At 58.2% G+C, this 17609-nt stretch overlaps 2 protein-coding genes across 16 annotated transcripts in view; both read right to left on the reverse strand.

Moving 5' to 3' along the window:
* Positions 1-1890, reverse strand: part of CPEB1 (cytoplasmic polyadenylation element binding protein 1) — a 54496-nt gene extending 52606 nt beyond the window's left edge. For 2 of the 13 annotated variants that reach the window (XM_084869150.1, XM_084869141.1), the window contains exon 1: positions 1506-1890. In XM_084869150.1, coding sequence (XP_084725276.1) covers positions 1506-1640 — 135 coding nt within the window. In that variant the 5' untranslated portion in view covers positions 1641-1890. Of the gene's footprint in view, positions 1-429; positions 722-744; positions 871-1145; positions 1473-1505 lie in introns of those variants that run through there. The other 11 variants (XM_084869152.1, XM_084869151.1, XM_084869144.1 and 8 more) reach the window with 8 other exon arrangements.
* Positions 1891-7127: 5237 nt separating this feature from the next.
* Positions 7128-17609, reverse strand: part of AP3B2 (adaptor related protein complex 3 subunit beta 2) — a 36273-nt gene continuing 25791 nt past the window's right edge. For all 3 annotated transcript variants that reach the window (XM_084869055.1, XM_084869054.1, XM_084869053.1), the window contains 13 exons: positions 16616-16792; positions 15820-16006; positions 14763-14881; positions 13742-13850; positions 12364-12487; positions 11747-11930; positions 11564-11624; positions 10592-10698; positions 10176-10404; positions 8947-9031; positions 8603-8700; positions 7635-7773; positions 7128-7528 (listed from right to left, as the gene is read on the reverse strand). In XM_084869055.1, the coding sequence (XP_084725181.1) occupies positions 7378-7528; positions 7635-7773; positions 8603-8700; positions 8947-9031; positions 10176-10404; positions 10592-10698; positions 11564-11624; positions 11747-11930; positions 12364-12487; positions 13742-13850; positions 14763-14881; positions 15820-16006; positions 16616-16792 (1770 nt within the window). In that variant the 3' untranslated portion in view covers positions 7128-7377. The remainder of the gene's footprint in view (positions 7529-7634; positions 7774-8602; positions 8701-8946; positions 9032-10175; positions 10405-10591; positions 10699-11563; positions 11625-11746; positions 11931-12363; positions 12488-13741; positions 13851-14762; positions 14882-15819; positions 16007-16615; positions 16793-17609) is intronic.

Raw genomic sequence — 17609 nt, forward strand, 5'->3', positions numbered from 1 at the left:
GAACCCTCCGGCAAGCGGGTCAGGGTCAGCCTGACCCGGGAGGACACCCACGCGCGGGGAGAGAAGCCGGAGACGGATGCCAACCGGGAGGGACAGCCCAACCTTCGGAACTTCCCTCAGTCTGAGGCCCCGGCGGGCCCCCCCCCACCCCCGGGAATCACGGGGGGTGTGCAGCCTGCGTCCCTCCCCAGCCTGTGTCCCTCACCGGCCTGCGGGTCACACGCGGGCCACCCCTATGTCTCTGTCAAACCCGTGGCCGCCGCCACTGACCCGCCCCCCGAACTGGGCCCGGGCTGAGGAGGACGGACTGACGGAGCCACCGCCATATGCACGCCTCTCGGCCCGCCGCCGCCGGCGCCACGCCCGCCACGCCGCCGCCTCCTCAGCCCGGGTGTCCCCCACGCGTGTCCCCGCGCCCCCGGGACCCACCTGGAGCCGCGGGTTCCACAGCGCGACGCGGAGCCGCACGTGCCCGGCCTCCCCACCCCGCGAGACGCACCTGGCGAGCGCGCGGCGCCGGCGCCACTCAAACGTGTGAAGCCACGTGACCTCCCGGGCCAGGGGAAGCGCGCGCAGCACGAGGGGGCCAATCCTTCCGCCTTAAAGGGGCCACGCCGCCGCCGCTGCCTGCCGTCGTAGCGTTCACCCCACCCAGGCCGCTGGCCACCAGCCCCGCCCGCCTTCTGGGCACGACGACGGCGTCGGAGACCAAGCGGGGCGGAGGTAACGCTGCGCGGGACTCACGTGCGACGGCTAAGGGGAAGGAAACAGTGTCCGGGGATGGGACTTAACTTCCGTGAGCTCGGCTCCCGTCTGGACAGGCACGCGCACGGCCGCCGGGCGTGAGGCCCCGCTGGCCGCCCCCAGAGGGCCGCGGCGCCTTTAAAGCCAGAGGCCCTGAGTCACGAGGCGACGCCCTGCCCCACCCCCACACCGCCCCCTGCGCCGCCGCCACTCACGCCGCGACGCAGAGGCCCTCCGCGCCCGCGGACACGTGACGCGCCCCCCGCGCCCCGGGACAGGGACCAGGGAGGAGGGGGCCCCCCGCGGGCCGGGCTGAGGCTGCGCACGGACCGTTTCGTTGCGGCGGCCCCGCCCCGGGCCCAGTTGCGGACAGACAGACGGCGGGGGGCGGCGGCTCTTACCAGCGAGGACGCCATGGAGCCGGTGCGGGCCGGCGGCGGGCGGCGGACGGGCCGGGGCGGCGAGGAACGCGCAGGCACGTGCGCTCCACAATTTGCAGCAAAGCCCCGAGCAGCGCCGCGCCCGCACCCGCTTATATAGCCCCGCGCGGCGCCTCCGCACCCCCCGCCCCCGCGGGATGCGGAACACCTGTGCCCGGACCCTCCGACCCCGCCCCCTCCGGGGCTCTGGGCGCCGAGCGGGGGCGGCCACGGCCACACACCCACCCCCCCCTCCTCCCAGGCCACAGGCCCAGACCCGAGGGCGCCGCTCACTGAGCCACCCTGGCCCGGTCCGTTCAGCGAGCCACCCTGGCCGCTCACCTCGCCCGGCTTGTTGGCCCGTTTGCATCGGGGGCGCGCGGTGGACGAGCCCCGCGAAGCCTGGGGTTTTCCAGCGGCCACGCTGCACTCCTTCCGGGACCCCTTTGGCTTTGGGGCGAGGCCCGCCCGGCGCATCCCCCGCCGGAGCCTGCGCCTCGGTGCCCGCGGGCGCGGCCCACTCGGCCGGCTGATCCGCGCTGGCGGCACCGGGCGGGGAGCGGCGGCCGGGATTCAGGAAACTTCCAAAGACTCGGGGGATCTCTGGGGATCGGGGATCAGGGATCTCCGGGGATCGGGACCGCGCTTCCGTGGGGAAACCGCTTCCGACCTGCCAGACTGGAGGTTCCCGGAGGAGGAGGAGGTACAGGGCGGGGTCCGTTGGAGGGAGAGAGGCCACCGTGGGGGCCGGCAGCCGGGAACGGTGTCCGGGGCGGGGTGGCTGGGTCCGGGGCGGGGTGGCTGGGGCCGGGGCGGGTTGCCAGGGGGTGGCCCACATTCCAGGCGGGGACCCCTGGGTAAAGGGGAAGAAGGGGGGTGACCAGGGGGCTCCCTCTGACCCCCGCGGAAGAGAACTCGTGCTGATGCGGCTGGGGGGAAAACCCCTGTAGGTTGCAGGCAGCAGGGAACTGCTGAGGATTGTGAACGGGAGGATGGCTGCATCAAGTTCTTTTTTATTATTATTTTTTAAAATATATTTTATTGATTTTTTTTATAGAGAGGAAGAGAAAGGGAGAGTTAGAAACATCAATGAGAGAGAATGATCCATCAGCTGCCTGTTGCACCCCCCCCCCCACCGGGGATGTGCCCTCAACCAAGGTAGATGCCCTTGACGGGAATCGAACCTGGGACCCTTGAGTCCGCAGGCGGCGCTCTATCCACTGAGCCACACCGGTTTCGGCTGCATCACGTTCTTTTGAGATGATATTGGAGGCTAAAGGTTGAACAGCCAAAGGGGAGAAACAAGGGACCAGACTGAGGAGGAAAGGGATTTGTTGAGCGTGTCTGAGTGTTTTGCGTGTGTTACCTCCTCCTCGTCGTCCTAACAATCCTAATAAAGAGGGATCGTGCTAATGGACCATCACTCTGTCCCAAAGATGCCCTCCTCCCCCAAACAGTTGAGGCCAAGTTCGCATCAGGAGTCTTAAGAGCAGTCAGCAGGGACCTCAGGTTAAGCCCTCCCCTGCTCAATGGGGTTTGACAGGGGACCTCAGGGCTCACCAGACCCTGGAGTCAGGCTGGGGGACCTCAGGCCCCACTCCCCGCCCCAGTGCCGGGCGACCTGAGACCACGCCCCCCCACCTGAGGCCACGCCCCCCACCCTTTGGGGCTTGATGCGGGACCTCAAGGTGCGCTTCCGGTCCTGGTGCTGGGCTAGGGGACCTGAGGCTGCTCCTGCTGCCCCAGCACCAGGCCAGGGGAACCTCATGCCATGTCCCCCAACATGTGGGGCTCAATAGGGTGCTTTAGGCAGCGCCCCCTAACCCCAGCACCAGGCTGGGTGGCCTCAGACTGCACCCCCCTCTCCCCTCCCCCACAGTGGGGCTTGGCGGGGGACCTCAGGCCATAGCCCCAGCCCCAGCCCCAGGCCAGGGGACCTGAGGCTATGCCCCCTTCCTGGCGGGGTTTGGCATTGGGTGAGACTGGCCGTATCTGGATCTAGCCCAATGTGGGGGGGGGGGGCACGCCCCGGTCTGGGTCTCACGCAATTTTGAGGCAGGTGGGCGGGGACTTGACTCTGGGTCCCGTGGTGCACCCCAGACTCTGACAGGAGGAATGTTTTCATATACATTTTACTAAATTTCTTTCATCTCTGACACTTCTATTACAGAGAAAAGGCAAACAGCCATATTAAATGATTTCCTCTAATGAATCCCCTTTTAATGTGCATAGATTTTGTGCACAGGGCCACTAGTAATAGAATAATAAGCTGGCCTTTCCTGAGCATCTACTATGTGTTTGGCACGATTCTACGTGTTTTGTCTCTGTTGACCCATTTTGCAGATGACGAAACTAAGGCTTAGAGAAGTTAACTAGCCCAGACTCCTGGCTGGAAGTAGAAGAGTGAGGTTTCAGGCTTCAGAGACTGAAGTCTTAACCACAATAAAGACAAAACTGGCCAAAACCAGTTTGGCTCAGTGGCTAGAGCATTGGCCTTTGGACTGAAGGGTCCCGGGTTTGATTTTGGTTGCGGCTACATCCCCAGTAGGGGGGTGTGCAGGAGGCAGCTGATCGGTGTTTCTCTCTCATCCATGTTTCTGGCTTTCTATCCCTCTCCCTTCCTCTCTATGAAAAAAATCAATAAAGTATATTAAAAAAAAAAAAAAAGACAAAACTCACAGCAACCTTTTGTGTACACATAGTACTGCCTGACCCGAGGCTCACTCGGCAGTGAAGGAAAGTTGTGGCCGAGTTCACGTACAATCACCGCATCCCCAACCCTATTGGCCAGGCCCACAAGGTTTACAGGAACAACGGTACCCCCGGCCAGAAGGGCAGGCTGTGCAGAGTGGCAGAGGTGCAAACGTTAAATAACGGGGTCAGGTCCCCACAGCTGGCCACTGGCAGAAGCAGCAAGAACAAGCAGGCGGCATTATCCATTCTCCCAGTCAACAAGCAGCCCTTGAGCCCAGCCATGCCTGGCACCGTCTCTGCCGTCACGCCCAGCGCTACAAGGCGGGTTTTAAACGCAACTAACTGGCTGGCGTGTTCCATGCACGTCCTGAGGGAGACGGAAGGGACCCCGGAGTCTCCTCTCTGCTTAGGTGTTCAGGGCGTCCACAGAGAGCGGAGAGAAGAGAGGCTGCTGGGAGAAAGAATTTTCCTGGTTGAAAAAGGTCAGAAAAAGGGGCATTCACTCAGGAACTCAAGACCACAAGGTAAGGTGAGCTCACGGTGTTTGCTCAACTTTCTGCCAAGCTGTGTGCGGAAGAAAACACGTTCATTGTAGTGTGTGAGTGTGTGTGTGTGTGTGTGTGTGTGTGTGCTTTTTTTAGGTGGCATGAAAGAAAGTGGATCAGTCCTACCTTTCATCCTACACAAATGTAAATTCAAAGTGCATTGAAGCCAAAACCGATTTGGCTCAATGGATAGAGCGTTGGCCTGTGGACTGAAAGGTCCGGGGTTCGATTCCGGTCAAGGGCATGTACCTTGGTTGCCTTCACAGTAGAAAAGGGGTGACCGAGAGGACACAGGGGGGTCAGGGAAGACATGGGCACCGAGGGCCCAGCCTGGCTGGCTGTCCAGGGGCCAGGCCCTCTGGTGGGTTAGAAAGTTCCTGTTTTCACTGAAACCAGTTTGGCTCAGTGGATAGAGCGTCCGCAGGACTGAAGGGTCTGGGTTCGATTCCAGTCAAGGGCATCTACCTTGGTTGCAGGCGCGTCCCCAGTGGGGGGCGTGCAGGAGGCAGCTGATCGATGACTCTCTCTCATCGATGTTTCTAACTCTCTCCCTTCCTCTCTGTAAAAAAATCAATAAAATATATATATATTAAAAAAAAAAAAAAAGTTCCTGTCTTCCTTTCCTTGCACCCAACCTCCACCCCTCTGATCTGCAGGCGGCACCTCGAGGTGCCCCTCAAGGTGCCCGGTGCAAGGTGCTGACTGGCACCAGGGCAGGATGGGGGCTCCGCTGTGGGCAGAGCTACCCCACCCCTGGGGTCCTCCTCGCTTCCTAGGTGTCCCTAATGGATCTGCTCCCCAACCATGGCAGCTAGCCAGTTGCTATAGAAACTGGAGCCGCTTCTCTTACCCGTTTGCAAAGGCACCACCGGGAAGCCGTGCTGGGCTGGGCTCCTATGCCCAGCCCCTCGCCATCCTCGGACCTGTGGAGGCCTGTGGTCAGGCTCAGTCCTCCCAGGTCACGTTAGTGCTCCACCCCCTCCTCCCCCTTGCCGGGGACACTTTCTGCCTCTGCCAGTCCCTTCAATGTGGCCGTGACTGCTGTCCCCTCCCCCCCCAAGCCCTCCCGGGGCTCTTGTGTTTCTTAGAAAACCGCCCCCACTCTCTTTCTCCTGCACAAGGCAGTGCTGACTCAGAGAGAGACAGGGAGTCCACCGAGGGTAGATCCGTTCCACCTGCAGGGACTCTGGGGCCCCCCCAGACTCTCAGAGGCAGTGGCTCCAGCTGCTCGCTGGTGACTCAGAGCCCAGCAGGCAGGTCCCCGGAGCCAGAGGCACTGCCTTCACCCCTTCTTCACCATCGGTGGCGGTACCCAACTTTTATGTGGCAGGGGAGTCAGGGGAGATGTTGACAGAGCTTGGGCTGGAGAGGAGCCTGCCACCGAGGTACGTGCCCTGGACCGGATTTGAACCCGGGACCCTTCGGTCTGCAGGCCGGTGCTCTATCCACTGAACCACACTGGCTAGGGCCTGTACCATATGTTTGTTTGTTTTTAAATATATTTTATTGATTTTTTTTTTTAGAGAAAGGAAGAGAGAGGGATAGAGAGTTAGAAACATTGATAAGAGAGAATCATCGATCAGCTGCCTCCTGTACACCCCCTACTGGGGATGTGCCCGCAACCAAGGTACATGCCCTTGACCAGAATCGAACCTGGGACCTTCCAGTCCACAGGCCGATGCTCTATCCACGGAGCCACACCGGCTAGGGCCTGTACCATATGTTTTAAAATCATATAGAAGTGGCATTGCTCGCCTAGATCCTGCTTTCTTCACACAATATGACTTCCGAGGCACCACCTTGATACAATCAGCTTTATGGCATTTACGTTTACTTATATATAGTGTGCCATTGTGCGACTAGACCACCATTTACTGACTCACTCTCCTGCTGGCGGGCATTTTGGGTTTGTTCATTGCATTTTTGCAGTTGTGAATAACATAGCTGCTGGCATTTTTCCTCTCGCCGCTTTTAACGCGTGTGCAAGCGTCTGTAACATGTTGTCCCAGGGGTGGAGCTGCTGCTGGATCATGAAGGATACACGTCTGCAACCTGACAGCTGTCACCACCTTACTCACCAGAGCAGCTGTGAACTGAACATCAAGAATGTTCACAGCAGCCGAAACCGGTGTGGCTCAGTGGATAGAGTGTCGGTCTGCGGACTGAAAAGTCCCAGGTTCGATTCCAGTCAGGGGCATGTACCTTGGTTGCAGGCACATCCCCGGTAGGGGGTGTGCAAGAGGCAGCTGGTCGTGTTTCTCTCTCATCGACATTTCTAGCTCTCTATCTCTCTCCCTTCCTCTCTGTAAAATATCAATAATATTGAGATATATATATATATATATATATATATACCCCTGTATTTTTTGGCTTATAAAACGACTTTTGAAATGAAAATCGGGGGCAAAAGACCAAAATTGCACAAAAATTTCCTGCAGATCTTGACGGCAAAGTAAGTCTTTTCTTTGAAGTGGGGGGTAGTCTTATACAGCGAATATAGGCCTAAACCTATGTTTTAACTGTAAAATTAGGGGGTAGTCTTATACGCCGGAAAATACGGTGTGTGTGTGTGTGTGTGTGTGTGTGTGTGTGTATATATATATATATATATATATTTTTTTTTTTTTTTTTTTTTTTTTTAAGGGTAGCAGCATTAGGAAAATTGAGAACTGGTCTAACGGAACCCTTAGCCACTCTCCCCCAGCCCCTTAGAACCCGGGAGAAAGGAGAGGTGAGCTGGCCTCTAGGGAGAAGAGCTTTATTGAGAATTTGCTCCATAAATAACTACAGAAAGCGGGAGTCAGGGGGAGCTCTGAGTGCTGACATAAGGAATCTTATCTGAAAAAAGGAGGAGAGAGGGAGAGAGGGAGAGAGGGAGAGAGAGAGAGAGGGAGGGAGGGAGAGGAGGGTGCTAACAGCCCAGGTGTCACGAGGGAGAAACAAGTGGCAGAGCAGCCGGAGCACCGGGGGGAGGGTCACTGGGTCAGAGCCTGCACCACGTCCTTCACCAGCATGGTGCCGATCACCATCTTCTCGCTGTTGACCGTCAGCTGGGCCGGGCCAGGGGGCCGCGCGTCCAGCGTCAGCAGGACCAGGCTCCCGCCGGTCAGCGTCCTCCCTGCAAACCTGAGGGGGGCGGAGGGAGGGGCTCAGCCCCTGCTGCAGGGGGGGCCCCCCTTCACACCAGGCCCAGCAGCCCCTCTCTTTCCTGGAGGGGAAGGGACCCCGGTACCTGTACTCATCCGCCGTCCCACAGGGGACACGGCCCAGGTTGGCCGTGGCGGTCACCTTCTGGACCACGGTGTGGTCGCCCCGGCAGCTGTCCGGCAGCGCGAGCTTCTCGGTGATCTCGTTCATGCCCGTCAGCTTTCCTGGGGGCAGAGGTCACGATGAGGTCAGAGGTCACGGTGAGGTCAGAGGTCACGATGAGGGCAGAGGTCACGATGGGGGCAGAGGTCACGATGAGGGCAGAGGCTGCACTGGGTTCACCGGGGTCTCCCCCGCCCCCCCCCCCCCCAGAGCTGCCTGACCAAGTTCTCGGCCTGAGCAGGCCCGGATCCCTCTCGTCCTTGGGGAGGGGGACTTCCCTCTTGGGCCCTGCCCTTCCTCGGGAGACCTCAGGGGTCTCCCCACCCGCCACCCAAGGCTCTGTCCATGTTACTGACCGAAGACTCGGTGGCCACTCCTGCACCCGAGACCCCCACACCCAACCAAGTTCAAATCCCTCCCCGGCTCCTGCGGCCGAGTCCTCCCAGAGGGCACTCACTGGTGGCTGCCGCCCTCCTGGCCGAGGCCTGGTCCTCGCAGGGCCGGCCGGGGCCCAGGCAGCCTCACAGCTGGACCCGAACCAGACCTGGCCGGGCGCTCACACCCCCCGGGGGAACGCCTCACTCAGCGTGGCTGATCTCTCCAGCAGGTCCACTCACACGCTCTCTGGCAGCCATAGGAGCCCCCTGTCCGCCCTCCTGCCCACCTTCTCTGCAGCCTCTGGGGTGCTGGCCCAGAATTCCCGGCCTGGCCAAGTGCCCGCTCTCTCCACAGCCTCGCCGAAGTGTCTCGGCCCCTGCGGAACCGCTGAGGAGCCCCCGCGGCGCCCCACCCACCCACCCCCATGAGCTGAGCATCCCCTGCGTGGCTGTGAGCTGGAGCAGCAACCCCGGAGGACGGCTCTGAGCCCCCCCCCCCCACGCCCGCACTCACCCTGTTCCTTCTTAAACTCATTCTCACTCATGAACACCGGGGCCATCAGTTCCCCGACCGGCGGCTGAATGGAGACGTAGAACTGTCGCACTTGGGTGCTGGCGGTGGGGGTGGGGGGGGTGGAGAAAAGAGGAGGAGACAGTGAGGCCCATCTCTCCCCTCGCCTACCCCTTTGGGGGCAGCAGGAGAGGGAGGGGAGGCCGAGGGCCTGGGACGGCTCCCAGACCCTCCGCATCAGGACGTGCCCCCGTACCCCCCGCTGCCACCACCTCCAGCGCCACTCCCCTGGGACCCCACCACCTCTCCCCGCCCACCCTCACCCCCTCCACGGGGTGGGCACGCACCACAGCTGGAAGTTGGCTGCCTGGGTGGAGTCACAGAAGTTAATGCCCATGACAGCGGTGGCGGACTCTCCGGGGGCCAGGGACTCTGCAGGGGGTGAGGCGGGAGGGGGAGAGGGAGAGAGACCGTCGCCAGACCGGTCTGCATCCATCCCAGACCCATCCTCCCTCCTCTGCCAGAGCCGACCACCCCCAGCTGCCCGCCCTGGGGAGACTGTTCCTGGTTTTCTCCTGAAATCTAAATACCCCCCTTCCCCCCCCCACACACACACTTATCCACTGAAGTCAGTCTTTTTGTTTGTTTTGTTAATCCTCACCTGAGCATGCTTTCCCATTGATTTTTTTTAAAATATATTTTATTGTTTTTTTTATAGAGAGGAAGATAGAGGGAGAGAGTTAGAAACATCGATGAGATAGAATCATCGATCAGCTGCCTCCTGCACACCTCCTACTGGGGATGCGCCCGCAACCAGGGTACATGCCCTTGACCGGAATCGAACCTGGGACCCTTCAGTCCACAGGCCGACGCTCTACCACTGAGCCAAACAGGTTTCGGCTCGTTTGTTTTGTTAATCCTCACCTGAGCATGCTTTCCCACTGATTTTTAAAAAATATATTTTATTGGTTTTTTATAGAGAGGAAGATAGAGGGATAGAGAGTTAGAAACATCGATGAGATAGAATCATTGATCAGCTGCCTCTTGCACACCTCCTACTGGGGATGCGCCCGCAACCAAGGTACATGCCCTTGACCGGAATCGAACCTGGGACCCTTCAGTCCACAGGCCGAAGCTCTATCCACTGAGCCAAACCGGTTTCGGCTTTCCCAATGATTTTTAAAGAGAGTAAAAAAAGAAAGGGAAAAACAGAGAGAAATACCATGGATTGGTTGCCTCCTGCATGCACCCCAATCAGGGCCCAGGCTCGGGGAGGAGCCTGCAACTGAGGTACCTGCCCTGGACCGGAATCGAACCCGGGACCCTTCAGTCCCCAGGCCGAGGCTCTATCCGCTGAGCCACATGGGCTAGGGCTGAAGCTAGTCTTGAAGTGACCGAGCCCAAGCGCCCCCTGCCCTGATGGGGACCCGCTGGCTTCCTAGTCTGTCTTGCCCGCCACCACCGGGCATGGATAGTGCTACACGCCCGCCCTCTCTGTGCCCTCAGGGCCTGGCCCCCTGGCCCGCCAGGGAGAGGGCATCAGCAGCTGCAGAGAGTGACCGCCCGGGAGCCGCACCGATTTCGGGGAACGCCTGGATGCTGATGCCCGCGGGCAGTTTGGGGGTGCCCACGCGCAGGCCCTTGATGGGGTTGTCGGAGCTGTTGGAGAAGTGGATGTGCAGAGACACCATGTGGGGGTCCCCGGGGAAGGGCTGGCGGCTGAAGGCGTAGTCCACGGCCAGGCCCTCGCCCGCCACGCGGTGCAGCAGCTCCTGCCGCCCCACGCCCGGCACCGGGCTCAGCAGCTGGACGGGAGGGGGGAGAAGGGGACGGGGGGGTGGGGTGGGGGTGAGCGAGCAGCAGCTGGCCCAGCCCTGTGTCCCCGCCCAGGGTCACAGCCGCAGGGGCTCAGCGCTGTCCCTTCCATCACCCCCACACACAGATCCACACCCCAGGGCCCGGCACGGAACTGGGGTGTCCCATCCCACTCACCGAGGGTACCAACGGGGAGTCCGTGAGGGTCAGGCCCTCCAGGTCTGCGGCCAGACTGCTGGACACGACCGTGGGGGGAGACACAGGCTGGGCGCTGGGAGGGGTGACTGTGGATAGATGAGGAAGACTATGAGGGGAGAGGGGAAGTGGAACTGGCCCGAACGGAGCAGGGCTCCGGGAGCAGACGGTTCAGCACCATGGACAGCGGGGGCAGGTGGCAGCCTGATGGTTCTAACCACTCTCCACCCCAGCCCCACACCTAGTGCCCTCTCACACTTGAAGATGTGCCCTTTAAAAAAAAAAAGTATATATATATATATATATATATATATATATATATATATATATATATATATAATTGATTTTTTACATAGAGGAAGGGAGAGGAATAGAGAGTCAGAAACATCGATGAGAGAGAAACATTGACCAGCTGCTTCCTGCACACCCCTACTGGGGATGTGCCCGCAACCAAGACATGCCTTTGACCGGAATCAAACCTGGGACCCTTCAGACCGCAGACCGAAGCTCTATCCACTGAGCCACACCAGCTAGGGTGATGTGTTCTTTTTTAAGTATATATATATACATAAGTTCTTTTTAAGCATATACATATACATAAGCATATACATGTATGTGTGTGTGTGTGTATATATATATATATATATATATAGTTGATTTCAGAGAGGAAGGGAGAAAGAGAGTGAGAGAGAAAAACATCAATGATGATAGAGAATCATTGATCGGCTGCCTCCTGCACGCCCCCCACTGGGGATCGAGCCTGCAACCATGTGCCCTGAGCAGGTATCAAACCGTGACCTCCTGGTTCATAGGTGGATGCTCAACCACTGAGCCACGCTGGCCAGGCTGTCTGCTCCCCCTCACGCCCAAGCCCTGAGGACCCTAACCCAGAGCTCCCTCAGAGTTCCACCCCCCAGGCCTCCTTCCCCGTGACCTCCACCCCCCAACACTCACAGTCCTCGAGATCCAGCAGGGAGACCTCCTTGGCTGCGGGGGCGCTTTTGCTGCTGGGAGGCTGCGAGAGAACACGGGGTGTGGGCACGGGAGGGAGTGCCGGGGTACAAGGACACGTTGAATGTTCCGGAAGGTGGGAGGGCCTTGTCCCTGAGCCCGCCCCCCTCCACCCCAGACCCTCACCGTCTTCTTCCTCCAAGACGCGGGTTCTGCCCGCTCCTCCTCGCTCTCCGACGACGCCTCGGACCCCGAGGAGCTGCTGCTGGAATCGCTGCCCTCCTCCGAGGATGAGCCGTCTCCTCGTCCCTCCGTCGCCTTCTTCCTCTTCTTCCTCTTGCTCTTCTCACCTTCCTCCTCACTCTGGTCACTGCAGGATGGGGGGGGGGGGCAGAGGGTACTCAGGCCCAGCCCGGGCTCCCACGCCTTGCCTCCCAGAAGAGTTGGGGAAGCCCTGAAAAGTGGGGGTGAGGTGGGGAGCCTGGGCCAAGTGGGGTCCTGGGCCAGCCCATGCCCGACTGCTTCTCCATGCTGCATCCTTGGGACCTCCTGCGGCTCCTGAGGGCAGCCTCGCAGGAGCCGGCCGGGGGGTCTGCAGAAGCTGGCCGGGGGCTGGGGGTCTGTGGGAGCTGGCCGGGGGTTTGTGAGAGCTGGCTGGGAGTCTGTGGGAGCTGGCTGGGGGGGTGGTCTTCAGCCCCCTCGCCCCCAGCTCACCAGGCTCAGGGGCTCTTAGGAGACTGCCCTGGGCTGTGTGGTGAGCCCGTCTTTTCCAGAAGAGACCCCAAGCCCCACCTTTCTCTTACCTCTCGCTGCTCCTCCCCTTCTCCTCCTCCTCCTCCTGGTCTTCGTTGTCAGACTCACTGCTCGACTCCCCAGAGCCGCTCTCGCTGCTGCTCTTGCTGTCCGGCTCGCTCTCGGACTCGGGCTCTGCGGAGGAACCATCTCGGGCTCTTCCCACCTGTCCCCCCGCCCCCCCCCCCCCCCCCAGTGCGGGCCTCCCAGTCCCCAGCAGGTGCCCTGGCTCGCGGCTTCAGACTCAGCTCTGACACTGCAATCCTCCCCCGACCTGGTGCCACCCAGACCAACGGGGACACCGCTGGACCCGCATGGACAGAGACCTGCACACACACACACCCGGGACCTGTAATCCCGCAGGTGAGTAAACACACAGGCAGGTGCACACCCCCTTGGATACACAACCAGGTCACACACACACACACACACACACCCGGGACCTGCAATCCCGCAGGTGAGTAAACACACAGGCAGGTGCACACCCCCTTGGATACACAACCAGGTCACACACACACACACACACACACACACACACCTGGGACCTGCAATCCCGCAGGTGAGTAAACACACAGGCAGGTGCACACCCCCTTGGATACACAACCAGGTCACACACACACACACACACACACACACCTGGGACGTGCAATCAGGTAGGTGCACACCCCCTTGGATACACAACCAGGTCACACACACACACACACACACACACACACACCCGGGACCTGTAATCCCGCAGGTGAGTAAACACACAGGCAGGTGCACACCCCCTTGGATACACAACCAGGTCACACACACACACACACACACACACACCTGGGACCTGCAATCCCGCAGGTGAGTAAACACACAGGCAGGTGCACACCCCCTTGGATACACAACCAGGTCTCTCTCACACACACACACACACACACACACACACACACCTGGGACCTGCAATCCCGCAGGTGAGTAAACACACAGGCAGGTGCACACCCCCTTGGATACACAACCAGGTCTCTCTCTCACACACACACACACACACACACACACACACACACCTGGGACCTGCAATCCCGCAGGTGAGTAAACACACAGGCAGGTGCACACCCCCTTGGATACACAACCAGGTCACACACACACCTGGGACCTGCAATCCCGCAGGTGAGTAAACACACAGGCAGGTGCACACCCCCTTGGATACACAACCAGGTCACACACACACACACACACACACACACACCTGGGACGTGCAATCAGGTAGGTGCACACCCCCTTGGATACACAACCAGGTCACACACACTCACACACACACACATACACACACACACACACACACTCACACACACACGGGCTTCAGGCAGCACGCGTGCTGGCAGCAGCATGGGGCCCGGCTCTCCATCTCCTCACCGCTGTCTGCGGACTCCGTGGGGCCCGACTCGCCCTCTGAGTCCGAGTAGAAGGGTTTCTCCTTCTCCTTCCTCTTCTCCCGGTTTGAGCTCTTGGTCCACTCAGGTACCTGGAGATGGGGGGCGGAGGGAGGGGTGGCGGGTAAGAGAGTTATTAAACTGTGGCTGGGGGGGTGGGCATGAAAGCACAGAGCCTCCTGATCCTTCACCCCACCTCTTCCGGGGCCCTGGTCCTGTCCCCGGAGGAGCTACCGTGTTTCCCCGAAAATAAGACATCCTCCGAAAATAAGACCTACTTACAGGTTTCCTTCTGAGTGAAATAGAAGGCATATCCCCCCAAAAAAATAAGGCCCCCCCTAGGCTAACCATGAGAGATTTGGTCCACTGATTCTGAAAGAAATGGAGTCACAAGAAATTCACCAGGAAATTCAGGAATTGGATTGTTAGGATGATGTTCCAGAAGATGATGCCATGATTGTCATTGAATAAATGAGTACATTCTTGATGCTGTAGGATTCACAGTTTGTCTGGTTTGTGTTGACAACTACCGTACCGTATACAGGTAATAAATTTCCTTTATTTTCATTTAACAATAAATGTGTGTACCGTATCCTTCTTCATGGAAAAATAAGACATCCCCTGAAAATAAGACCTGGCGCATCTTTGGGAGCAAAAATTAATATAAGACACTGTCTTATGTTTGGGGAAACAGGGCTGACAAACTGAGGGGGAGAGAGAGGGGGGGAGGGAAGGGAAGGCACGCGGGGAGGGAGGTGGGGAGGCGGGACAGAGCACTGCAGGCCGAGCAGAGGGCACACGGCACACGGGCGTGGGGACCTCAGTGTATTCGCCCAGCAGGCCCACGTGGGTCTCAATAAGGGAGAGATCTTCTTCCTGCGTGCGTGCATGCGTGCGGGGAGGGTGTCAGGAGGGCGTGGCCCGCACCCGAGACACCAGGCTCCCTGCCGCCATCATCGTCTGTCCCTCCACCTGCGCGACCCAACCCCCACCCCCCTGCTCACCTCCACGTTGCGCACGGAGGGGTCCGGGGCCTCCTCGGGCCAGTCCGGGAGCTCCTGGTAGCCCGTGGCCTTGGCATTGAGCAGGTGGGACAGCGAGCCCAGCTGGAAGTGGTCGCGGTCTGGGGGACAGGGTGAGAGGTCAGCCTGGGAGTTTTTTCCTAGGGGCTGGTGTGGATCCTGGATTGGGGGGAGGTGCCCTAGCTGGGGAGATGAAAGGGTGGATGTGCGCCCCCACCCCCTTTTTTAAAAAAACATATTTTATTGATTTTGTACAAAGAGGAAGGGAGAGAGATAGAGTTAGAAACATCGATGAGAGAGAGTCATCGATCAGCTGCCTCTTGCACACCCCCTACTGGGGATATGCCCGCAACCAAGGTACATGCCCTTGACCGGAATCGAACCCGGGACCCTTGAGTCCCCAAGCTGACGCTCTATCCATTGAGCCAAACCGGTCTTGGCCCATTTTTTTTAAATATATTTTATTGATTTTTTTTTACAGAGAGGAAGGGAGAGAGAGAGAGAGAGCTAGAAACATCGATCAGCTGCACTCCTGCACACCCCCTATTGGGGATGTACCAGCAACCAAGGTACATGCCCTTGTCCGGAATCGAACCTGGGACCTCTCAGTTCACAGGCCGACACTCTGTCCACTGAGCCAAACCGGTTTCGGATAGATATGCCCCTTAATCGCTCTTCCACCCCGACCATCAGGCCCACACGCTAGAGGGAAGGTGGTCTGGCTGAGGGGTGGAGGCAGGCGGGGGCAGAGGAGGGTGCAGGCCCCCGGGCGCTGCTGGCCTGTCTGCTCGGGTCTGGCCCTGGATGGTGGGAATGGGGAGTCTCGTCTCTTCCGGGGGGGCAGTAGGGGCTAGGTGCTTGGTACTCAGTACTGGGTGCTCAGTACTGCCAAGCTCCACATGGAGGCACCGTAGGGGATGAGCCCAGCGACCAGGAACGAGAGGCTGGCCTGGCTGGGTCAGGGCCCGGAGGGGTGTGAGAGGAGATTTTTCCCATCTGCCCCTTCCCTCAGATGGGGGGTCCCCTCGTCGGCTCCCACCTTTGAAGGATGACTCCAGGACGGGAGCCGGCTTGGGCGCCAGGAAGAGCTTCTTGGCATGGCGGCTGAGGGCCCCGCCCTGCTCGGAGGGCACGATGAGCTGCCGGGTGAAGCGGGCGCGGTCCCGGATGTCGTAGTTCTGGTCGTACTTGGCCAGGCTCAGCACGTACTGGGTCAGCAGCTTGGTCTGGGGGGGGCGAGAGAGGGTCGGCACCCGTCAGAGAGTGGGGGGGACACGGGAGGTCCCGGGCCAGGCTCTGAACGACACCTCTGCACGGGGCTGCCCTCCCTCTTAGGCCGCTGCCTCCCCCTCCCTCCGTCCCGGTCCTTCCTGCAGCCTTTGTGTCCCCTCACCTCCCTGACTCTTGACCCCAACTTTTTTTTTTTTTTTTTAAATATATATTTTATTTATTATTTTTACAGCGAGGAAGGGAGAGGGATAGAGAGTTAGAAACATCGATGAGAGCCGAAACCGGTTTGGCTCAATGGATAGAGCTTCGGCTTGGGGACTGAAAGGTCCCGGGTTTGATTCCGGTCAAGGGCATGTACCTTGGTTGGGGGCACATCCCCAGTGGGGGGTGTGCAGGAGGCAGCTGATCGATGACTTTCTCTCATCGATGTTTCTGACTCTCTATCTCTCTCTCCCTTCCTCTCTGTACACCTCGGGTGAGAATTAACAAAAAAAAAGGGGGGGAGGGGGTGCGGGTTGAGTTCACGCCCATCTGGGGAGGCCACACAGAGCACTGCGGGGCGGGTTCTGGGGACCGAGCGCCGAGGGGCACCCCTCGACCTGTACCTGCTTCGAGTTGGTCAGGTAGAGCTTGGCCGCCAGGTTGATGACCTGCAGCTTGACGATGTCCTCCTCGGCCGTGAAGGACTTGGCCATCTTCCGGAGGACGTCGGGGGCGATCTTGGGGACGTGCTCGCAGTACTCGCCGATGAGCCACAGGATGCTGGCGCGGGCCATGGGCACCTGCGGCGGCGGAGGGAGACGCGTCGGGCCCTCGGGGAAACACGGCGCGGGGGCAGGCACAGAGCCTTGCCAGGGTAACACGGTCCTCCCATCTGCACCGGCCGCTGTGCGATGGGCTCCTCCAGAAACGAGAGTGGGGGCAGCGGGAGAGGTATTAAAAGGTGGGCAGCCTAGCCGAAACCGGTTTGGCTCAGAGCGTTGGCCTGCGGACTGAAAGGTCTCAGGTTCGATTCCCGTCAAAGGCATGTACGTTGGTTGTGAGCACATCCCCAGTAGGGGGCGTGCCGGGGGCAGCTGGTTGATGTTTCTCTCTCATCGACATTTCTAGCTCTCTCTCCCTCTCCTTTCCTCTCTGTGGAAAATCAATAAAATAAAATAAAATAAAATAAAATAAAATAAAATAAAATAAAATAAAATATAAAATAAAATAAAATAATAAAATAAAATAATAAAATAAAATAAATAAAATAAAATAAAATAATAAAATTAAATTAAATTAAATTAATAAAATAAAATAATAAAATAAATAAAATAAATAAAATAAATAAAATAAAATAATTAAATTAATAAAATTAAATAATAATATAAATAAAATAAATAAAATAAAATAAAATAAATAAAATAAAATAAAATAAAATAAAATAAAATAAAATAAATGAAATGAAATGAAATAAATAAAATAAAATAAAATAATAAAATAAAATAAATAATAAAATAAAATAAATAAAATAAAATAAATAAAATAAAATAATAAAATAAAAGGTGGGCAGTCCGATTGATGTAGCTCAGTGGCTAAGCATACACCTTGGGAGGTTGC

This window comes from Pipistrellus hanaki (genome assembly GCF_964339955.1).
Source record: "Pipistrellus hanaki genome assembly, chromosome: 21".
NCBI classification, from domain to species: domain Eukaryota; kingdom Metazoa; phylum Chordata; class Mammalia; order Chiroptera; family Vespertilionidae; genus Pipistrellus; species Pipistrellus hanaki.